General features: G+C 40.5%; 1 protein-coding gene and 1 long non-coding RNA gene across 6 annotated transcripts in view; one reads left to right on the plus strand and one right to left on the minus strand.

Annotated features, from left to right (window-relative positions):
• Positions 1 to 9841, minus strand: part of LOC141773245 (uncharacterized) — a 237809-nt gene extending 227968 nt beyond the window's left edge. Inside the window, exons 1-2 of one of the 2 annotated variants that reach the window (XR_012595055.1) lie at positions 9702 to 9841; positions 7456 to 8068 (exon numbers count right to left, since the gene is read on the minus strand). This is a non-coding gene — a long non-coding RNA (uncharacterized LOC141773245). Of the gene's footprint in view, positions 1 to 7199; positions 8069 to 9701 lie in introns of both variants that reach the window. The other variant, XR_012595054.1, reaches the window with a different exon arrangement.
• clstn1 (calsyntenin 1) overlaps positions 9753 to 25117 on the plus strand; it is a 57483-nt gene continuing 42118 nt past the window's right edge. For 2 of the 4 annotated variants that reach the window (XM_074645003.1, XM_074645005.1), the window contains exon 1: positions 9776 to 10055. In XM_074645003.1, the coding sequence (XP_074501104.1) occupies positions 9956 to 10055 (100 nt within the window). In that variant the 5' untranslated portion in view covers positions 9776 to 9955. Of the gene's footprint in view, positions 10056 to 25117 lie in introns of all 4 variants that reach the window. The other 2 variants (XM_074645004.1, XM_074645007.1) reach the window with 2 other exon arrangements.

Below are 25117 nucleotides of genomic sequence, written 5' to 3' on the forward strand. Positions count from 1 at the left end.
GGCCAAAATGCCGAACTCGAGGCTTCAAAACGGCAGTCCACAAACCAATGGACGACGTCACGGCGACTACGCCCACTTCTTATATACAGCCTAAGGTTTATCCATTACTTTTATTTCAACCATGTATGGCACTTTTAGGTAACCATTTATCCAGTACTTTAAGTTAACTGTTTCATCTATTTATCTGTTACTTTAGATAACTATGAACCATCTTTCCACTACTTTTAGCCGTTTAGACTTCTCTGCTCACCTGCTAGGCTATAGCTAGTTTTCACACACATGAATATGTTTTCCGGTGTTACAACTCCATATGTGTATATACATTTTTTTTTAATAAAATCGTAATTTCTGTTTTGCCAAATTAGTTGAGCTACTCTACAATCTTAGTTTGTACCCCCCTGCATCTGTAGTCGCTGGAGTAGAAGTACCCCTGGTTGGATGTGTGATGTATACACACTTCTTCTTGCTACTACTTAATTTACATTTGAACGCAACAACTTTACGACGTCCAACATGTCTATATTCATCAGCTGCCGTCCTCAGGGCTTTCATTTTCAGTACTCAAAATGGGAGTCCCTCTGTGGAGCCCGCCGATCACAGATGAATGATTGGCCTCGCTGTGACAGCCATGTCAGTGCCCCCTCCCTAAACCCTCCGAGGTAATAAAGCCAAGGAGGTGAGAGTTTGACCCACAGCATGAACCCTCCCCATGGCATGTCAGAGGTGACCTTCTGTGGGGGTCAGGAGGTCAATGTCTTAAAAACAAGAACATCAGAATCATGGCGTCCGCACTCCTCCGAGCAACCTGATGCCCATCTGGAGGAATCCGACCACGCATGGGTGGCAAATACAGATATTTTTCATTCATGAATTCATGATTTTATATTCTGTTTCAGATGCAATCAAACATGTTTGACATCTGATACCGTGATAAATCTAAAATATGGCTCTTATAAATATGGATGTGACTGACTGAAAGCTTAATCTGCAGGCTCCTTGAGCCCTATAGAGATGACTGAAGTAGGTTATCCAGCCTCCATCTGTCAGATTCCCACTCACTCACACAATGTGTTTGGAGTGTCCTGGCCTTATATCAGTAACAATGGGGCCTGAGGGACAGCTGAAACTGCAGGCTATTGACAATGAAGAGGACCACAGAATGTCCAGAGGCTGTTTCACAAGTCAAAGAATGTCATAACATATTATTTGGGCTTTGGTGGAGATGTTTATTTATCAAAACAAGACTCAAAACTGAGTATATGTCTGCACCGTGGTCGGTCAGTCTGTGAATTTGTGGCTGAATTGTTATACAAATAGTCAGTGGTCATGTCTATAATGTTAAATCCAGTGGTACATGTCCACCAGGTCCGGTGAAGACACTAGGGGACGCGCTGGTCGCTCACGTGGTGACGTACCCTATCGTGGAAGGCACCTGATTGGTCCCTGGTTTTCTGCTCGCCGTTTCAAACAGGAAACAACACGGAAGCCTGATCGTAAACTTTCTGTTATTCCGTCTAAACAATCCACCAAGTAGGCGATGCCACTGCTGAATCTCGCTTCATTTTAGAACTAGATCGCCTAGTTTCACAGCTTGGTCCAAGTTTCGTGAGCCGGACGCATCACGCTGGACGGGTTCATTAATCAATCGTGCAACTTCATGACTCAGTGACGCACTTTTGCGTTTGTAGGGCCGACTCTCTGCAGTCCAGCCAAAAAAAGAAAAGGGCTTGATAAGGACGTGCATCCTGGAGGTATGGAATATCAACCTGGTCTCACAGGAAGGCGTATAGATAGTGCGACATTACACGGTCATTAGGTCAGTTAGGTTTAGGCAACAAAACCACTTAGTTAGGTTTTGGATAAACGTCATGATTGGGCTTAAAATAAGTATGTAAACTAAGTAAAATAGGTACAGAAACAACGTAACATAAGTACAGAAAACAGGTCACAATGTACTAACATAACTTACAAAACAAAACACCGGTCTCCTTGTTCAAAGTCCTGTGTTTGTTGGACCCATCCACCTCCCCTCCCGCCCGTCGTAAGCACTTCGCACTTTTTATTACACGGCTTTGTTGAATACTCGATTCTAATTGGTCAATCACAACATTCTACGGTCTGTTATTTCTTTATAGCAGACCGTTGCTATGGACGCAGTTCTGATGTCGGACTCTGGCGGACCGTTTTTGAGTCAAATGATTGATTTCCTCAGTAAGTAGCCGTGTAATAAGCAGGATAATGTACAGCTAGCGGGTCATTGTTGTGAAATAAACCCCTTCATGGTCTTGCATCGCCCTGAAAGGGTTTATTTCACAACAATGACCCGCTAGCTGTACATTATCCTTTACATATTCTATGTTACCTGCTCTGAGCGTGGCATATTTACGCGGATGCGTTTACATTGGACTCAGTGCAGACTACATGGTGCACAAATGACACGCCAAAAGCAAGAAAGGCGTTCTCATTGCACGCTAAATGCCTTACGCATTATCGTTGCATTCATACGTCTTTTCGTGCGAACGGGCTTGGAATATAGATCACAGCCGTCGGACTACATCAGAAAACGTTTCTCCCAACAGCTTCTTTGTTCATAAACCAAAATAGATTTCTGCATAGCATCAGTGTGGAAAATGAAAGAACAAACAGGGAAATAAATAGATTTCTTTGTCTCATGAGGTGTAAAAACTTGCCTGTACTGACAGGAATTCTGATGAATTGAAGGTGGGATTAGTTTAAAAACTGACAGGGCGATTTCAGGAGAGTGTGTGTGCACATGGAGGAAGAGCCAGCGGTTAATAAATGACCATGAGCGACAGACCGGGCTGTAAGATAAATGAGAGCAATTTAAGTGGAGGGAAATCAATCACAGAGGGTAACTTTTAAATGTTCCCTGTGGAGAACGTATGAATTAGACAGCAGAGGCAGCTTAAAGGTGCACGGCTTCAATCCCCTGTGTGATTTGTTGCCGGCAGACTCACTGCACATACAAACCCACTGGCTTTTTTTTTTTTTTTTTCTGTGAAAGAACTTGATAACATCCGGAACTTCTGAAGTGAGATTTAATTTCCCCCAGCCAAGGATTTTAAAAATGTATTCATGAAGCAAAGTCAAGCAGACATCCGTGCTGAAGCAAGAAAAAAAAGATCGAAGTCTCGCTGCATATGAAATTAATCTTTCAACAAAAAAAAACTGAATATGGAGGCTTATAAATTTATGAGGCGACACACATTCAAGGTTTTTCACGGGATATATATCTTTGATTATCAGATAAAGAAACGGAGAGTGAATAAAAAATGAAGGCAAATTGTCTGCAGAGCTATAATCCTCTAAAAATGAGTCTGAGCTTTTCCCCTGGGCCAATTAAATATGGGGCACTTTCTCAAAAAGTACGCTGCTCCTCTTAGCGGAAAATAAACAAATAATTGGCTCTGTACACATCGACATAAAATCACATGTAAGAAAGTCATTATGAAAAGGGTTGCCCTCTCCAAACAATTACCTTCTGAGCCGTAAAAATCTGTGCTTATTATAAGAAAAACTCTGCAGGCGAGACACGAGACAGGAAGGAGAACATTGAGAAGCCGTAGCGTTTTAATGGTCACGACCACTTTGATTCCAAAGTCTTTTTCACGCTCCGTCTGCTGCCAACCACCCACCATGATTGCAACGATGTCTCCGACAACGTGATTCCTACGATCAGTGACTGAATATGTTCAACCCCCGGTGTACCCACTCCTCTCTCCGTATACTGACGGAGTGTATAAACTGAGGCAGAAGGATGGAAAAACCGACTTAGAAGGGTTTTTGAATAATGCGAGGCAGCCGTGAGGCGTTCGTGACCTTCGACCACCTTAATAATGTGGCGTGTCTAATCCTCAAATCCTTGTCCGGGGGCTTGAGAAGTGAGTTCAGTCTGCGAGACGGATGGCAAGTCAGGTTCTTCTTTATGCAGAGGAGGAAGACGGTGTTGTTGATATGGATAACTCGTAACATAACTCATATATATCATATCATATCTATCTGTCTTGTCACTGTTTTGTTACATTTTTATAAACTAATTGATTAAAGGACCAGTGTGGAACATTTTGGGGGATCTATTAGCAGAAATGAAATATAATATTCTAATATATATAGTGTATAATCATCTGAAACTAAGAATTGTTGTGTTTTTGTTAGCTTAGAATGAGTCCTTCATATCTACATAGGGAGCGGGTCCTCTTCACGGAGTCCACCATGTTTCTACAGTAGAACAGAACAGACAAACCAAACACTGACTCTAGAGAGAGACGCTGTATTCAAAACCTCATACTACACTAGTAGTACGTCCTGATTTGGCCAAAATGTAGCATGTAGTATGCAAACAAAAGCAAAATCTCCAGTATGCATCGAATCAGTCTACCTCGCCTTCTGTATCCCACAATGCAAAGCGCTGGACCGCTACAGGCTACAGTTACAACAACAACAGCAACAAAAAAATATTTTTTTACATTTTTCGTTGCTATTTCATCACTAAATTCACCTCTGAAAATTTCTGTGGCGACAAATCAACTGTGTAGATTTTGAATATTTACAGTTTTACAATATTAGATGGTGAAAGAACATTTGCTTTGCGGAGTTTAGAAGCACCACAAACTGCCGTGACAGCTAACTAGCGCCTGCCGGGGTCGCTACCTCGCCAGCTGGGCGGTAACGCTCACACACCGCTATGAGCTGGCGCTGGAGCTCTCTAGAGACCGGTCTGCAGACGAGAGGCTTTTATTTCCTTTTTGACGGATGGTTTTGTTTAAATATTACAACATAAATGTCCATTATAAATTAACAGGAACCTTGTTTATCTGCCTTTTTGGAGTTGAAAAGCTCCACTATCGCCCACGGGCGTAGCTCGCTCGCCAGCCGGCCAGCGACGCTCACTGAGCGGCTACAGAGCAGCAGAGTGGCGAGGGAAGAGGCGAGGGAAAGAGCAGCCTCTGACAGGGGAAAGAGAGATACCTGCTGACCCTTTTTAATACTTCTCTAATATCTGGAGCGAGATCAGTCCACTGTTTTGTTTCTGTAACTGAAAAAGCAGTTTGAGGAAAGTTGTGGATCGATGTTTTATATTTCCCGTCTCCCCTCGTTGATGATCCTGTTTGTCTGACTTCACTATGCTGTTAGAATAAATAGTTTAAACCTGCAGTATCTTATAAAGTAAACAAACATAACATAAACAACAAAATCAAAGTTGTATTTTTTGATAATATTGCAATAGTGGTACGAGTTCTCCAGTGCTTTAAGAGCTGGTCTAGCATACTGCAAATTACATCGCTTTAACAGATTCATACTAGATACTACTCAGGAATGCAGTATGCAGTATGTACTGTATCAGTCTGTTGTCCTGTGTTCACAACGTCAATTCACATTTTCACTGTTAAAACCATATATATACTAATTTTAATCCCAACCATGTTGTTTTTTCCTAAACCTAAGCAAGTGTTTTTGTTTAATTTACTAAGTTAAGCGAGCGAAAAGTAACGCAGAGGGCTCTGACAAAGCGTCAGTATGTGACGGGTTGGGTTGTAAATACTGCTGGGGCTAAGTAGATAAATACGCCTCTTTGTAATTTGGGATGAACCGCCCCTTTAATATGTGGCATTCAATGTGTGGTAACTAAAAAGTGTAGAGGAGGACAGCTTGGTGAGAAAACAATCATCAACTTCTGTAGCTGTACACCAATCAAATCTACCTCACTGTAGAGCAGTGGGTGAGATGGTCTGGAGGAAGTAACACCTTCCTGATCGTTCACTGATGGCTCTCACACCTATCCACCAAGCCCTCCTATTGACTCCTATTGCCTCCCATTGTCCCCCAAGAGGAATGATAATGGACACTTCTGTCTCCTCCCCAGAGAGCTGGACATCTGTGAGGGAGGGGAGGACGTTTCCACTTTCTCTCGGCCACTTCGTGTGTTTGCCAAACTGGAAACAAACAGGCATTGTGTGCTTCAGCGTTGCTGCTGCCCTGATGACCATAGACTGTCCCTGTTTATAGACCCATCACTTAATTGTGGCCTCAACAACAACTATGTCCATTCACTGCTGTTTCTCCGGGACAAATGCAACTATTGAGGCTGCTCTGAGGTCTAATGGTTGGCCTTTACTGTATTCCTGCAACATTTGGGTGTTTGTTTTGGCAGTTTTTCACATTTTCTTTTTGTCATTTACACTTTTTTTTTATTTGCAGATGCACACAAATGAAGATAACTGGTCTCAAAACTCACCGCAAGACTCACCATCATCATGATGACCTTTTCACAAGAGGCTCTCTGATTGGTACGCAAAACAAATTAAAGTCACGCGTGTCTGGATTTGCATGAGTAGCAGACATGTTGCTCAGTATTATGCAAAAAAACGGATGTAAATGTAGTAATTCTGTGATTGCATCGCATCCTCCTCTCCTCAGGGGTGCTATCCATATCTGAGGGTGTTGATTAGGTAGCAGCCCCCACCCACCATTTCCAACCCCAGGCCTTGCTATTCTCACATTACCATGCACTTCTTCTTGTGTGGTTGGACGGCATACGCGATCATTATGATGCTCATTTTTATTGAATGTCCTACAAGTCTCTCGGCGGAATTAAAGCATGGATGTACTTCACATCTAAAATTCCCATTGTGCCCGTCTGGACCAGAGGATTAAACAACTTTTTTGGCTTTAGAGGCACAAGAGCATTTTCACGCATTTTAGTTTTGTCACATTCTGGTGGTGTCATGTTGTTGAAATATCCATTTTAACATGACTGGATTATCTAGACAGGGCCTCAAGGCAGCGTGCTGCGGTGTATGATGGGACCCCGCTCTGCCAGCAATACCCTCCACCCTGAGCTTCTGGGCCACATTGAGGGAAAATAAATAAGTGTGAGATTTCGAGAATAAAGCCATAATATTATGAGAATAAAGTCAGAAGTTTACGAGAAAAAAAAGTTGTAATATGAGAATAAATTCATAATATTATAAAGTCGAAATTTGAGGTGTTATTTCAGAGGGGAAATAGAGCAGCATGCCGTCTGTGTTATGACCTTATTCTTGTTATATTACAACTTTTTTTTCTCGTAAAGTTATGACTTTATTCTCGTTTTTTCTCGTAAAGTTATGACTTTATTCTTGTAATATTACGACTTCTTTTCTCGTAAAGTTATGACTTTATTCTCGTAATATTACAACTTTTTTTCTTGTAAAGTTATAACTTTATTCTCAAAATATTACGACTTTTTTTCTCGTAAAGTTATGACTTTATTCTCGTAATATTACGATTTTTTTCTCGTAAAGTTATGACTTTATTCTCGTTTTTTCTCATAAAGTTATGACTTTATTGTCGTAATATTACGACTGTTTTTCTCGTAAAGTTATGACTTTATTCTTGTAATATTACGACTTCTTTTCTCGTAAAGTTATGACTTTATTCTCAAAATATTACGACTTCTTTTCTTGTAAAGTTATGACTTTATTCTCGTAATATTACGACTTCTTTTCTTGTAAAGTTATGACTTTATTCTCGTAATATTACGACTTTTTTTTTCTTGAAATAGTACGGCTTTATTCTCATGAAATTACGACTTTATTCTCGTAATATTATGACTTTATTCTAGAAATCTCAGATTTTTTTCCCCTTCATTGTGGTCCTAATACTCCATCGTACAATTAACGTACAAATATGTCAAAATAGTACTCAAGAACAGTACTTGAGTAAATGTACTTAGTAACATTCCATCACTGCCTATTTAAGCCCATAGATTTGTGTCTTTGTCTTGAGGTGAATATCCATCTTTAAAGGGTCCTTGTTGGCTTCATGTATAAGTGTTGTGTTTATTTCGGTCCTGCTCTTCTCATTATGATGATGATGATCTCTGGCTGCTTGTCTCCTCTCAGACTCTCTGACTCTTTGTAGCACCAGAAGGCTGAACGAGCTGCATGCTCCCACAATAACAGTATTGACGTCACCGGCCATCGTTGGACACGTGCTGCGTTCAGGTACTCATCTTTATGCTGCGATTTCTGAGCTCTGACGTTGTTGGAGGTCTGACTTGAAATGGCTGGAGATGGACAGAAACAGGCCTCACAAAAGATGATTATATATATATATTTTGGTTTGACAGTTGTTTTAGAGATCAAAAGACACAAAAAAATATTATCAGCAGCATGAAGAGGGGAAGCTTTAGAGAACACATTAATTGTATAATTATAATTAAGTTACAGATTATATTATATTATATGTATAAGGATGAAGTGGACTTATTAACATAATTGTCCCTGGTGTTTTCACAGTCCACCATATGGTCAAGTACAAAGAGTGTTTATTTCTCAGCATCATCCACTTCTCTATTTAATTATTTGTGGTTATATGTTATATATTGCACGTCTTTAATGCACATATTTGTACATATTTCTTATAGTCTCATTTTATCTTATTCTTATTTTTCTTATTTACTTTTATTTAACTGAACAAAATATTGCTGCTACAGAAACCTGTACATTTGTCTTTAAGGTGAGATATAAGGATGCAGATTTGCCTCATTGTTTTAGATATTATTTTGTAAACAACTCTCAGTTTCAACCAGACAGGCTGATAATCTTCATCTTTCTTTGTATAAAACATCCCGTGGTCAGTTTTCTATCAGATTTCGTGGAGTTATCTAATGGAATGAAAATGTCCATTTGATGGATTCCTCTGTGTCAAGAGACTTGACTGACGAAAACTTTTGATATGGGAAAAAATGATCACTCTGGAAGTGAAGCCATGGATCTTCATCAGGAGAGGCAGGTGTCACAGAGACCCGGCCCAGGTGAAGGAGCTGGGAGGGGGCGGCTCGGCGAGCGAAGGCAGACATTTTTTATTTTTTTTTGCAAAAAAAACTTCAAACTTCACCCCCTAACCTCCATGATAGAATGACAACCAGCAAAGAAAAAAAATGGCTGCCACTTCAACTGTGCAATTATGACTTAAAGGTCCCATATCGTGCTCATTTTCAGGTTCATACTTGCATTTTGTGTTTCTACTAAAACATCTCTACATGCTGTAATGTTAAAAAAAAACTTTATTTTCCTCATACTGTCTGTCTGAATATGCCTGTATTTACCCCTCTGTCTGAAACGCTCCGTTTTAGAGCATTTCAACGGAATTTCGTTGCTAGGCAACAGCTTGGGTCCATGTTTACTTCCTGTCAGCTGATGTCATTCACATACACTGCATCAGGAAATAAACTGGGACACATTTAGAATGTTTACATTTCAAACTGTATAATGGTGTAAATATTGTAAATTTGTGACATCACAAATGGACAGAAATCCTATAACGGCTTGTTTCAAACTCACAGTTTCTGAATACTGTGAATTCCGTATGTTGAGTGTTTTGATAGTTTAACAGTATTTATACAGCACTTAAAACCTGCTTTATAATATAACAGACATGAAAATCTCACTTTTTACAATATGGGACTTTTAACAACACAATAATTAAGCGCATTAATTCAACTGTGCAATAATTACACAATTAATGATATATCCTATTTTTCAGCATTATTATTAGCACTGCTGTTATACATATTTCTTATTTATATTTTCTTATGATCCACCCCCCGGGATCAATAAAGTATTTTGTAGTGGGAGGGTGAAGGCACCAGGAGGGGAATTGGGCCAATTCAGTGCGCTCGGAACTGTGTCTCCTACCTAAATGTCCGACAGTCCATGAAGGCACCAGGCTGCAGCCCTCCGAGAGAAGCTGATTGCAGCTCGGAGCGGAGAGACTACAGAGCGGAGGAGACGGAGACGGCCATCTTAGAGCTACCGTGGTAACCGACACTACATCATCACCTCCGACTGGATTTACACTTCTTTCTTCTTGTTGGGGACAAAACAATTCCCAAGGGGGAAGAAGGAGAAGAAGGTTTGTTTGTATCACGTCGCCGCAGGTTGAAGTCGGGATGCGGTTCGGAGGGAATAATCAACGGTTAACGTCCGTTACCGGACTGCTGGTCCTCCTCGGACTCGGACTGCTCTGTGCGGCGGTGGAGGCGGCTAAAGGTAAACTAAGCCCGGCTTTACGTCCCGTTGTGTTGTGTTATGTTATATTATGTTGTGTTATGTTATATCTGTCTGTAACGGCTTCTTTACGGCGGTTAAAACAGCCGTTAAGCTGAGCGATGTTCATGAACCTGTTCAGAGGATGGTTTTCTCCGGAGCCGCAGCAGATTGGATGATGTAGAGAAGCACCGCGGCGGTGGCAAGTGCATCCCTGCGATTTAACATTTAACCGTTAATAACCTCAAAATTACACATCATATTGTAATTCTAAATTAATTATATGTGTGTAAGATTTTAAAAAAAACTAAATTTTATGACACTGGTGTCTTTTTTTTCGCTTCTTCTTATCAATTTAATATAAAGAGTTTATAATTTTTATTTTTTTAACTTGCTCGTAAACGTTGCTCCCCATCCCTATCATTAAGGCTATTTTGCATAATTAGAGCAAGAAGTGATGATTTCTTTCTTTACCACACTTTATTTATGGGGATTTATTCTCCCATTTAATAGGCCTTTGGTTGCAGCTTTGGTTGGCTACGCATTGCAGATCCTTCCTCCATCACAAACCCCCCTTGTTTTTTATCAGTGCATTTAATAATTCATGTGCAGAAGAAAAAAAAGCCCCTCAGTTAGTGCTTGGGCCTGCTCATGACTGTGTATATATAAAGAGCTTCATTTGGATGGACACACACACACAGACTGACTGACTGTGCAGAGACATGCCTTTATTTGCTGCAGGGCGGTCCACCTCCCTCCTTTCTTTTTTTTTTTTTACAGCAGCTCACTGCTCAATGCATTTATAGACTCTGTGTTTTCATGTTAAACTCAATATCCACTGACTCCCCCAGTGTGAGCTTCCTGTTTCAGGGCAGGTGCATGTTAGTCACTGGCCATATCAGCATGCCTGGGCCTGGCCAGTCACTATTGCTGCAGGCTGGTGGTGTGTTTTCAATGTTACACCCTGTTTTATTCTCTATGAATGCTCCATAAATACCCATAAAAAGTCTGCACAGGAGCTTCTAATCCAGACACATTTTTACTGTTGCCATGTCAGCACAGCACTGGGAGGCTACTATTTGTAATTTATTTTATCATCAATCAAAAAGGAAAAAGGCCTGTAGCAGTTGGTGGCGTGTGTGAATACAGCTTTTTCATGTCAAAGTGCACCTGCTGCTGCTTTCCCTGCTCTTATCACCATCTCCGTGAGAGCTTATCATTTTTTTTAAACCAAAGGTCACTCGCTTATTTTGTGCACCACCTCTTTATCACCTGCAGTCCAGCTTTTTCATGGCTTGTTGTTGATAATTTTTTTATTAGCAGCCACCTTGCAGCAGATGAGGAAGCTCATATATAGAGAGGCGAAGTCCATCCCCTTCCGGTGGACCACCATGGGACCTTATTTTGGAAATAAATCATAGACATATATAGATAAAAAGCACTATAACGTCTACATTTCTCAACCGATTTTGTTGAGTTGGTATAATATTAAAGGGTTTATGATCTACGTGGAGTAGAAAAATAAAGTTTTGTCTCCAGTTACTTAGAATTTTGATAGTTCAGCTGTAATCGCTGCTAGACGCTCAGGAGACGAGTGTGTACCGTAGGCTTACATGAACCGAATTTTCGTTTGAATATAAAACAACTCATTGAAATCGGTTGAGAAATGTAGATGTTACAGTGCTTTTTATCCAGAAAAACGGCAGCTCCCCCATTCACTTGTATAGGGTTACAGGCCAGTCTTGCCCGGTCCAATATGGCGCCCACGTTGACGTACGATCCAGGAGTCAATGCGGCGTCTACGTATATCTGTCTATAGGAAAAAATAGGTTCGTTCGAGATGAGCCAGGCCGGCGCAGAATCGATCACCGGCGATCGGCGCGCAATGCACGCCGGTTAGATTTGTGTCCGACTTGGTCCCGACTTGCTCTGACGTCGTGCACACGTGGGCAATGATAACCTAACGAGATCGAGGCGGCCGCAGTTGCTCTCCACCGACTGCAAGACCCAGGGCATGATGGGAAACGCCTGGCTGCCGCCTGATCAAACAGCTGATTGGCTCCTAGGTTTGTCAACAAACACCACGTGTTGTAGAAAAACGTAACTTTAATATTTAACGCTAGATTGTAGGCTAGTAGTTGTGCAGTGAAGGTTTCACCTGTTAACAAACACATCTTGTGTAGTTGATAATGATAATAATGATTATTTCAAAGCACTTATCAAAAGGAGTGCTCATTACAATGTGATTTACAAGGCGGCAGACATAAAAATAATAAAGGATAGAATCCAATGCCAGATACACGCACATTTCCACATATATTTACAAACAAATATATAAATCCCAACGTGGTCTACAAACTACAAGTAGCCTACAGATCTGATCTAACAGGATGTAACTGTTCCTGTGACTTCCTGTAAATTCTTTGCTGGAAACTGTCCGACTTGACCGCAGCTTTTTGTCACCGCCCCCTGCTGTTGCCGCCTAATCTCGTCTACTTTCCAGGCGAGGCGCAGTTCATCTCGAACGAGCCAAATATGTACGTTAGTCAACAGCGAGACACAAATATTGTTTTGATCCTGTTTGAATTGCACCATGAATCACACATGATGTTTGTCAATTTAAAACATAATTTTGCAAGTCAAGAAAGTCTCAGTTTGTCGTAGTATCATTTAGTTTTGTGTGAAACCGCTCAGTGAACTACATCGCTCGTCTCGCACAATATACATCACCAACAATAGCTAGCTGGCTTACTTAGCTATGTTCCACGCACCAATGAAACGTTATCGTACCTGATGTGTTTTATTCAGCGTCTCCTGGTCTTTTTATCAGCCAGGAAGAAAAAGAACGAGCGAGACCCGTTGCATCGTTGCTTTAGCGAGAAAGACGTCACTTACGCAACTTTGGGCGCGTAGTCTTTCTAATTATGTATTTTCACACTTATACTTCAACAGTTTTACAACAAACTGAGACTTTATTGACTTGCAAAGTAAATGGACAAACATCATATGTATGATTCATGGTGCAATTCAGGTCCCATGGTGGTCCACCGGAAGGGGAGGGAGGTACTTCGCCTCTCTATACTCCTCCGGCTTTTCCCTACATTATTCTTGCTCCTGAATCCTCTCGTGTCTACAAATGATTTTATCACTAAAGAAACAAACTCACATTCAGGTGAATTTAGCAGCATTGGCAGGAGATGTTGTGCTCCTCAGCTATTTGCCTACACAAACATTCATCACTGATGACATGGCTACAACAAACCTTGAAGGAATCTGTTGAAAAAATATGTTTTTGATACACATCAGAATTCCTACCCAGCCTTTATATGATTCATTACACTGCCAGCAAGGAACTGTCAGTGTGTGTGAAACTGGTGCAAACACATATCTTCTGTGGCAGGCCTGCTGAAGCCTCAGAGCGATTTTTAGGCGTTTTAACTCTTTGGTGTTGTCCACCGCTTTTAATGTTTTTTTTCTCCTGGAGTTTCTCATCTTGTCCGTCATGGTTTTTGTCACTTGTTTTCTAGTTCTCACCCATGTCATTATTTCTTTTTCTGTTATGAGCAGCTGCTTCATGTTCTGGAGTCAAACATTATGTCTGCTGAAATGAATGAGCTTCCTCTGTGCACACAGCCAGACAAAGGAAAAGCTGGCTGCTGGGAAGTTTCTTGGCCCCATTCATCATCGAATTAAGTGATTCTAGTTCAATAAATTGGATGCCCTGCTTTGTGTGGTGCTGAGTTAACATATGCGTTCCCCCTCACGTTGCAGTAGTACATCTTACAGGTTAGGTGCACGTTTTCACCCCAAGTCTTCCTCCCCTTGCATTCATTGGAGAAGCCTACCATTGATCCACTGAAAATTACATGTCAGTTACGGTTAGAGCAATGCATCAGGTCAATATTTTCCCTTTTTAAATTGTAACGCCTCTGAGGTTCCTCCCTGATTACAGCCTCATTAAATATTCTGTTTATTTTATGCTCATATGTCAATGCATAAAACATGCAGGAAAATATTTTACACATTTTCTGTAACATTTTTCTTCTACTGCAGCTTTCGTGTTTTTATTTGAAAAATTATTTTAATGATTCATGATCATTATATCTTAAAGGGAGATTTGTCAAGTATTTAATACTCTCATCAACATGGGAGTGGGCTAATATGCTGCTTTATGCAAATGTATGTATATATTTATTATTGGAAATCCATCAACAACACAAAACAATGACAGATATTGTCCAGAAACCCTCACAGGTACTGCATTTAGCACAAAAAATATGCTCAAATCATAACATGGCAAACTGCAGCCTAACAGGCAACAACAGCTGTCCGTGTGTCAGTGTGCTGACTAAAAACTGCATGTGATTATCATAAAGTGGGCATGTCTGTAAAGGGGAGACTCGTGGGTACCCATAGAACCCATTTACATTCACATATCTTGAGGTCAGAGGTCAAGGGACCCCTTTAAAAATGGCCATGCCAGTTTTTCCTCACCAAAATGTAGCGCAAGTTTGGAGCGTTATTTAACCTCCTTTGCGACAAGCTAGTATGACTTGTTTGGTACCAATGGATTCCTAATGCGTTAAAGAAATTAGTGGCGCTAAAATTAATTTGCATTAACTCCTTATTATGACATTAACTTTGACAGCCCTAGTTGAAACCTTCTGCCTGGTTTATGAGATTCTCTAATCCCATATAGGTAGGGATGCATGACGATATCAGCACGTCACCGGCCAGAAATGAACATTTCCTCCCTTATGACAGCCCGATAAGATGACGGGATGCTAACCGTTGGCGAAGCGGTTGCAAAAACAAATATGTGTGCGGTGAGGAGGTATATTGTTTGTGAACTTGTGAAATAGGTTAAATTTCCTCCGGTTGTGCCTATTTTCAGGATTGTCTCAAGGACAGCATCATCATGAATATGTAGCCTAAAATACAAATAAATATGTCATGCCTAACCTAACCTAAGTTGAAGTAGTTTTCTTATTTTGCCCAGTGAATGTGTACATTTTGATCTGCCAGTGGGCCATCATGATAACAGTAGCCATAATAATATGTTAATTCCTCTACAGGAAAGACTTGATGTTCTCTGCAATTAGGTGGAAATAATATGTGCGTTAGTGTGTATATCGGCATCGGCAATCTGCCAAAATGAGTTGTAAAATATTGTAGAACTGCAACAATTAAATGCTTAGTTGTTAACTATTAAATTAATCGCCAACTATTTTGATAATCGATTAATCTGCTTGAGTCATTCTTTAAGAAAAAAAGTAAAAATTCAAAACTTAAATGTGAATATTTTCTGGTTTCTCAACTCCTCTATGACAGTAAACTGAATATCTTTGAGTTGTGGACAAAACAAGACATTTGAGGACATCATCTTGGGCTTTGGGAAACATTTTTCCACCATTTTCTGACATTTTAGAGACCAAACAACTAATCGATTAATTGAGAAAATAATCGACAGATTCAGCGACAATGAAAAAAATCGTTAGTAGCAGCCCTAAAATATTGGCATATTGGATATCAGCAAAAATCAAACCTTGTGCATCCCTTACATATAGGTCTATCAATTAGAGCATCCCAGAAACCAAAACGTAGGATGACTGCCATCAGTGACTTGGTTGACCCCGGGGAAATAAACATGCTCACATTTGACGCTCAAATGACGCCCCTTTTAGCTCCCAACAATCTGCATGACATAAGTCATCTTGCTATGTTATGGCAAACAGAAACTATGTGGATGCACGCAGCTGACAATGGCGGCATTGTTCGACTCTCCCATGCAGCTCTCATAACGCTGTTGTGTGCCATCATTCAGAGCCGGTTTACAGACTTATTTCTCCTCAGAAATAACATCATTAAACATCAACGGGCTGATGGCTAATGACAGAAAATCCATGTTTCCCTTTGAACATGTCAGGGCTTTTGTCATCTGGTAAAACAAAAAGAGAAAATGTCAGCTTGTCATCAGCGCGTCACTTTAGGTGGTTTTGATTGATAGGACGCATTTCATTTGATGTTTAGTGATGTGCTCCACGTATTCCCACAGTGTCACTACAAGATTCATGGCTTAATCATCATCATTGGACACAGATGCAACTAAAGAGGACTCGGAGAGCGCATACCTTTGCATAATCCTAAACATGTGCTATTTTAATTCTAATTGACTGATGGCAGCTATGATTTTTGAAGAATACTTCAAGTCTGCGCAGGAATATTAAGGCTTTGTTCAAGGATGGATTCTGCAAAGTTTTCAGTGAGTTATGGCCTTTTATTATTAAACTTTGATGGACTGAAAACACACCGTGAAAGAGTTAAACTTGTAAGACGAAAACGCGGACAACTCCCAGACCGGACAACGCCGTGGTAGCGACCTGTCAATTACAAGGTAGCCCCGCCCTAAAGCATCCCCTGCTTTATGGTCTACTTGACTCTAAATGGGACCATAATTTACTAAATGAACATCATGCTGTATTGAAGAAGACTTGAAACTAGCGATTGAGACCATAAACTCATGTTTACAATGTTTACTGAGGTAATAAATCAAGTGAGAAGTAGGCTCATTTTCTCATAGACTTCTTTACAATCAGACTTCTTTTAGCAACCAGAGGAGTCGCCCCCTGCTGGCTGTTAGAAAGAATGCAAGTTTAAGGCTCTTCCGCATTGGTTTCACTTTTCAGACCCGGAGGTAGCTCACTGGTTCAAGAGTTATGGGAGTCGGTGTCAAATATGCTATGCCCACAAGATATTGGCAGCCAATTAATTATAGGACAACAAAATGGAGCATCAAAAAACTAATAAATATACATGGTCAGACTCAGACAAATATGTGTAAAATCTGGGAAAGATCGGATAAAATTTTTTGGGAGAAAACTCTTAAATGGTGGAAGCAGTTAGAGCAGAAATGATTCGATTCGTCACAATGAAAAGAATCTGGGGGAAAATAGGCCTCTGCACCGTATGGTCCAGGATTTATGAGCCCAGTTGTGCCTTGTAACTGGCCACATGTTGGCACTACCCACAGTCAAACCTAATCCCTCGCTCTTTGGTCCATGGCCTACGTTTACACCTAATTTAAATGAAATCTGTTATGTATTTGTATAGATATCCTGCTGACAATCAGGACTGAGGTAATGAAGGATCTTTGCATTGTTGTTAAATTTAAAATGATTACTGCTTCTGTGGAGTAGTTTAAAAACCAAACATTTTCCCTGTATTTGCCCTGAATAACTTGCCCTTCACACAGGGCCTGTTCCTACAAGTTAACTCTTGCATATTTTCAGTATTTATTCAGAGGATTTCTCAGAGGAACAAAGGGCTTTTAGGCCCAGATTTCAGGGGTCGGGATCTTGACGAAGCACAATGTGGACACTGTTCGAAGGATCGCGACCGAAGCCCCTCAAGAATGTGTGTATGAGATAATCCTCCCGAAAGTGCTAAGTTGTTGAAGCATTTCGATTTGGTAATTTGCCATTTAGTGCAGGAAAGATAGGCCATGAGAATACTGGACTCAATTTGGGTCGGTGGTGACTTTCCTGTCATTGGTGCCTTCAGGGGCTGAATGGAGTCAGTGAACTGTCAAGAATGGGTCATTCAGTTGTGAATATTAAGTCGTGCCAGATGACTGGGAAGTTGTGTCGGCCACCAAGAATGGAGTTTACATTCATGTGGTCCTGATGTTATTCATTGAAGTGCAGAGCGAAAAGTAATATTTAGAAATGAAAACACCAATATGACAACATGTCAGAATATCCAGGATTTAAATTTATTTATTCTCATATTGTATAATGATGTGAATTAGTTGAACAGAGTGAAAACTGTATATTATTAATATTAGTAAGGCTGTCAAACGATTAAAATAGTTAATTGCGATTATCGCAAATTAATCACACGTTTTTTATCTGTTCAAAAGGAACCTTATAGGGAGATTTGTCAAGTATTTAATGCTCTTATCAACATGGGAGTGGACAAATATGCTGCTTTATGCAAATGTATGTATATATCTATTATTGGAAATGAATTAACAACACAAAACAATGACAAATATTGTCCAGAACCCCTCACAGGTACTGCATTTAGCATAATAAAATATGCTCAAATCATAACATGGTAAACTGCAGCCCAACAGGCAACAACAGCTGTCAGTGTGTCAATGTGCTGACTTGACTATGACTTGTCCCAAAACTGCACGTGATTATCATAAAGATAATCATGCTCACTCTTTCTCTTCTTTACTGTCTCCTCCTGCTGGAGATAAATTAACGGAAAGCAGCCGATGGCATTTTGGAGGTTTGCCGGCCTCTAACAGGTCTGGACGACGGTAGAGAACAACTTTCAGCTCAAGAGAAAACAAGAGAAAAGTCCTGTTAGAGAAATAAACGAATCACAGTGCAGCCCGATGCGGTGTCGGTGCTGGGAGCTGAGGCGAGAGCGGTCGGTGCTGGTGGACGGTGCACCTCCAAAACGTCCCGAAACTGCATTTCAAATGGCGGACCTCAGCAACATGTCTATCCGTCCTCCGGTGCGCTGTGGCTGGCGTGAGAGAGAGTCGGTGTGTTGCGCTAATTCTTGTTTCATTTGTGCTCTGATTAACAGTAAATTCATCTAAACTGGGTTGAAATTACGTCTGACTATTAACCACACCCCCATCCTCTTTTTGAAAAAGAATGTTTACCAAAAAACAGGAAGTAAAACTGGCTCGACGGGGGCTTTAAGTCCGGTTGCTTCCAGGAGAGAAACTGCCACTGCAGAGCTATTGACATTTGGGCGTGTCCGCATTAAAATTCAGGCTCCATGGGAAACAGGTAACCGAAGAGCACATTACCTGCCGCAGGTCAGCTGCTCTAGTTTAGCTCTAGCCGTCTCACTCTCACTCCTCCACTCTCACTGGCTCTTTTGTGCCACTCACACAGAGAGGCGATTGAGTTGCATTCAAGGCTCTCCGACTCCCCAACCCCCCCCTCCTTCAGAGGAGCGCCACGGCCGTCGAGGGTGTGTTCGGTTGAGACTGCGTGTAGAGGACAAACAAATGTTGTTGCCTGGCAGGGAAACTGAGAGGCTCTCCTGTGTGAGCAGGGTGTTTGGGGAGCGATGGGGCCCCTGAGGTCTGGGTTTCCTTTAAGGGTCCCTAGAACAGTCCCCAGTCTGTGATTGGAGGTGGCTTGCGTCAACAAGCCGAGGAGCTTGTAAGGCAAGACAAACAGAGAAGTGTGCCCACTGTTTCAGAGCGTGAGCAGATTGTCCATTGATTATTCCCGAGTAGAGAGCCACTCAGCAGCGTAATTGAAGTCATCGCTCAACTCGGATTTGCATGCACCTCGTACCTTGAACTATTTGGCTGCAATTGCTGGTTTCTCTCACTCTGTTGGATATTTGTGTCTGACATCAATAAGTCCTGAAGCTGCCTTCATGAAGGGGCCCTGTGGTTGTTATTGAAAGCGCATGTTTACATGCTGTAATGTTCAAAAACACATTATTTTCCTCGTACTGTCTGCCTGAATATACCTGTATTCACCCTCTGTCTGAAACGCTCCGTTTTAGTGCATTTCAATGGAATTGCAACGGAATTGCGTTGCTAGGGAACAGCTTGGGTCCATGTTTTTACTTCCTGTCAGCTGATGTTATTTACATTCACTGCAATAGGAAATAAACTGGGACACATTTAGAATGTTTACATTTAAAACCGTGTAATGGTCTAAATATTGTATATTTGTGAAATCACAAGTGGACAGAAATCCTAACGGCTTGTTTCAAACACGCAATTTCTGAATACGGGCTGTGTGTATTTCTCTGTAGATTGAGCGTTTTGATAGTTTAACAGTATTTATAAAGCACTTAAACCTGCTTTATAATGTAACTGAAAATCTCACTTTTTACAATATGGGAACTTTAATAGCTAAACTTGACTATTCGGAATTAACATTAGAGATATCTATCTATATTTTGACTAGTCTTAAGACTACTCAAAACGACAGTTAGGGATATCTAAAAAGGACGATGTAGATATCTTGAACTGGAATTCTGACTAGTCAGAGTTAAATTGTAGATATCTGAAACTGGAGTTACGACTAGTCATAATTCAGCTGTGGACATCCGTAATTCACATTACAGATATCTGAAACTGAATTTAACTGAACACATGAATGACAAAAGTAGTTTGAATCGTACTAGTCGTTTTGCCAGGTCAAAATAGAATTATGGATATCTTGAATTAGAGTTTTGACGAGGCAGAATGATGTTGCAGATATCTCTAATGAATATCCTGTCTTGCTGTTAAATGTTAAAACGGCTTGCCATAGACACAGAGATGTTGAATAGAAATCATTGCCTACTGCTCACTCTGAGGCAGTTGGTGTAAGGAGTGCATTTAGCATATTCTTCTGTATTTTTGTTGTCACAGTTTAAACCGTTCAAATTTTCAAAGCTTTATTCTTTTTTTTTATGCCATCTCCCTGGAAACACCTCAAGGTCTGATTATCACCTGAGCGCACACACACTGCCTGCTCCTTTCTTCAGTGTGCTGCTGCAGCTAATGGGACTAATATGAAAAACATCCTGGCAACAGAGAGGCTTTATTTAGTCTCAAACAATAAGAAGACAGCCTGCGCACTCTGCTTGTAGACCAGCTACTGCCAGCCACTTCTGTTGTCTGTGATTGGCTGGTTTTGCCGTTAATTAGGGCAAAACCATCCAAAATCGTTTTAACGCCACTAATTTCTTTAACGCATTAACACAATCGATCTTTCGCAGGTTGTAGTGGGCTCAGTTTTAAAGCTAGAGTGAAGATGTCATACTAGCTTGTCGTGAAGGAGGTTAAATAACGCTACGGAGTTACGCTAAATTTTGGCAAGGAAAAACTGTCATGGCCATTTTCAAAGCGGTCCCTTGACCTCTGACCTTAAGATATGTGAATGAAAATGGGTTCTCTGGGTACCCACGAGTCTCCCCTTTACAGACATGCTCCACTTCATGATAACCACATGCAGTTTGGGGCAAGTCATAGTCAAGTCAGCACACTGACACACTGACAGCTGTTGTTGCCTGTTGGGCTGCAGTTTGCCATGTTATGATTTGAGCATATTTTTATACTAAATACAGTACCTGCGATTAAATATTCTAATCGATTGACAGTCCTAGTTATTTCATAACAATGATCGGCTTGCTGTACATTATAACTTACTTGTATAGCTCCTTTCATACAGGTTAGTATGGACAGTGAAAACAACAAAAAAGACAAAAACAATTCAACAATTTCACAATTTAATAATTTCCGACCAATGCACATGTGTTTTATGCGATCAACAGTTGAAAGTGAATCCTAAAATTTAAGAATCTGAAAACAGAGAATGGGTGGCATTTATTGTACGATAAATGATTTGAACAATTAATGAATTAATTAATTGTTAATTGATTTCCAATAATAAATATATACATACATACATTACATAAAGCACTCCCATGTTGATAAGAGTATTAAATACTTGACTAATCTCCCTTTAAGGTACATTTTGAACAGATCTAAAAAATATTTTAATCAATTGACAGCCCTACTGTTAATCTTAAATCATCATAATTTTGGGTAATCAAACATTTGCACCAGAGCGTCGGCTGGTTATTCAGCACTTTTAATCAAAGTTAAACTCATGCACCAGCTGCTCAGTATGTGATTTATGTAACTAACATTTTCACAATGTTGTGCAGTCAGTGTGATAGTTTAGTAGTAAGCACGTACTGTAGTGTAATCTGAAATCTCTGAGGACATGTAACCATGGTAATACAATGGCTGCAAATAGATACTTGGATGTATTATTGCACTAAAGAGTTAAGTATAGCTGATCTGCCTTACAGCGGGGTGCAGCAGAGCTTCACACATTTGCATGCAATCAAAAGAAGATGAAGGCCTGCGGGCTGCCAGACATCAAAAGTAAAATATGAGCTAAATCGATGAAGCGGAGCACCACAACGCGTCACGGGCCTGACACTTGGCTGCACCTTCATCATTACACAACACGCCCTCAGAGGTTCCCAGGCTTTATTGGGCTTCATCTGATAATTAGAGACTGATCATCTGCTGCAGGGATGCTGCTACAATCTGGGCAGCTGTGGTGTGTTTCTCTGGTGACCAGTAGCATCGTATTTAGTTAAGTCTGTGGCAGTAGAGAGGGTTGTACAGTAGCTGCACACGTGCAAAGCTTTTGGTAAGCAATGATTTTACTCTCCCTCCATGAGGAGACATCACATCCAGCCGATCAGACTGTCAGGCTATTAAATAGCTGTTATCAGTCGCTATAACACCCATAGATGTGGGTCAATAGGGACCTACTACACCCATTAGTAGGTTTTATCAAGAAACCAACAATGTGTTTTCTTTGTGTTCGTAGTTGTTTTAACCCAAAAAGATTGCTATTTGCAAAAGAATTTGCAGTTTTGTTGCCTAAACCTAAAGAAGTTGTAGTTATATTGCCTAAATCTAACTGTATTTTTGTTGTTGTCTAAACCTAAAGAAGTTGTAGTTTTGTTGCCTAAACCTAAAGAAGCCTCTTTGTTTGTGTTCAAAGCATGACGTTTCATTCAGTTTTACATGTTTCACTCTCACTTTTACAACGTAGTAGGCATAGTAGGCTCCTATTGACCCACAACTATGGTGATTATAGCGACTGATAACGCCTATTTAATAGCCCGACAACAGTCAAATTGGGTGTCAAAGCAGCAGTGGCATGGAGGGAGAGGGAGAGGGAGAGGGAGAGGGAGTGTGTACAGGCGTCCTGTTGAATCTCAGGATTAGCTGGACCTATTGTGGCCCTAACGTTCTCGCAGGAAGTATTTCATCACGGTTAATAGGTCAAACTGTAAAGGTTAGGCTTCAATAAAACAGCGAGGCAGCCATAAAAAAGGGGCTTTGTCTTTGTGTCCATGTGAATGGTCAGTGGTGTTGCTCCGTTCTTTGAGGGTCATGATAGAAGTCAGCGAGGGCATATCACACTGTTAAATATGTGTTTCATCCCTGAAAGTTTGCTTTGGAGCTTTATATCGTTGATAGTTGGTGTTGTTGACAGATTGGAGTTCCCATTTGAGGGAAAATCACAGAAAAACAGTGATTCTGTACTAAGAGAGGTGAGGCTTATTTAGCCTTTACAATACAAGACCATTTATTGTCCTGTGGGTAAATCAGTTAATCACACTTGACAACAAATGATAAAAGAAGACTTGAGTTCAGGCAAGAGTCTGTGGTTGTTTGAAGTGGGGATAGCTACCGGCTATATTGTCTCACCATTGGTATTGCAATGTTATTTCTGCAGTAATGATCCTGACTGTTGTGCTTTTTCCATACTTTATTTAAACCATAACCATAATATAGAAACCCACTCCTAAGTAACAAAACCCAGCCAAAAATAAACCAACCATACAACTAAACTGCATTCTCAATTATGTTTGGAGGAAAACTATATTTTCTCCTTGATTACAGTCGCAGTTTTTAAACAGTTTTAAATGTGGTTAATGTTGTAAATTGAAACAAAACAAAACAAGAACTCAACAAAACTACTTGGTTAGGTTTAATAAAAATTGGACTGTCAAAGTTAATGATAACGTGTTAGCGCAAATTTGTTTTAATGCCACTAATTTCTTTAAAGCATAAAGGCAAATTGCGATTTTTAGGTTTTAGCAGGCTCTTTTTATGCTAAATGCAGTACCTGTGAGGGTTTCTTGACAATATTTGTAATTGTTTTGTGTTGTTAATTGATTTCCAGTAATAACTATATACATACATTTGCACAAAGCAAGCATATCTACCCTCTCCAACGTTGTTAAGAGTATTAAATACTTGACAAATCTCCCTTTAAATTTGGAACAGATGAAAAAAATGTGATTCATTTGCGATTAATCGAGATTAAATAATTTAATCGATTGACAGTCCTAGTAAAAAAACATCATGGTTTGGTTAAAATGACAACGACATTGAAACAAAACAAAAACGCAACAAAACTACTTAGTTTGTTTTATTAAAAAAACATCATGGTTTGGCTTAAAATGACTTCGCTTCACATGGAATATGAACAGCGATCTCCTGGAGGAAAGTCCAGTGTTTGTTGGACCCCTCCACCACTCACAGCCGCCCGTAGAGGACTTTCTCGTTTGTTATGCTCATTATTATGCCACGTAACTTTAAATGACGTCATTATTCCACTCCACTTTCATTAACGGTCGCTCGATACTACGTCACCTGCTGCGGCCGTCTTGGGACTTACATAAGCATTTTAGGAGTTTTGACTCCTCATAGTTAACGTAACGTTATCGTCAACTCACTCACTGTAAATGCAAACGTCGGCTGCCGACGCGTTAGTGAGCATTGCAACTGTAACGTTACCGTTATCATCAAACAGTCTAGCGTTAGCTAACAGGTAACGTTAATACTAGCAAGTTTACCTCATTGACTTGGGAATAATTTTCCGCTGCTGCGGCTGTTGTGAGGTTTGTGCGTGTGTGTGTTTACGTTGTCAAGGAAGTTTAATAATAACGCTACTCTGTGGGAATGCTACACAAAACGTGCCATCATTTTCATCGCCGTTCATTCTAATATAACAGGTATTTTTCCTTCAAGTCTCGTCCCAAATTCGTCCCAAAATTAATTATCATCCTCTCCGATCATATTTTTTTCGGCCCCAGGACGTCCTTAAGCTCGAGCCCTGGCATGCACCATTTTAAGAACCAATTTATTTGAAAGCATTAATGGTCGGTTAAAATACGCACTGTGGTTCAAAAGAGTGCACCGTGCAGGTGACAGAGACATAGAGCTGATCAGGAGATGGCTTGGCACGGCACAGCTTGGCACACATAGTCACACTGTAGTACTTTATCCTTGTCCACCTATGTAAGTCAGCCATGTCTCTCTCTCTCTCTCTCTTTCTCTCTCTCTCTCTCTCTCTACAAAAACCTATTGTTCCCTCTCTTCTCCCTCTGTTTATTATTTTGACGTCTTAATAGTGGATACCGGTGTTAGCGGGACACCTTTACTCATATCATCGTATCATGCTCATTGTTAGACATGCATAATAAAAGTT

Source organism: Sebastes fasciatus, chromosome 8, assembly GCF_043250625.1.
Source record: "Sebastes fasciatus isolate fSebFas1 chromosome 8, fSebFas1.pri, whole genome shotgun sequence".
NCBI lineage: Eukaryota > Metazoa > Chordata > Actinopteri > Perciformes > Sebastidae > Sebastes > Sebastes fasciatus.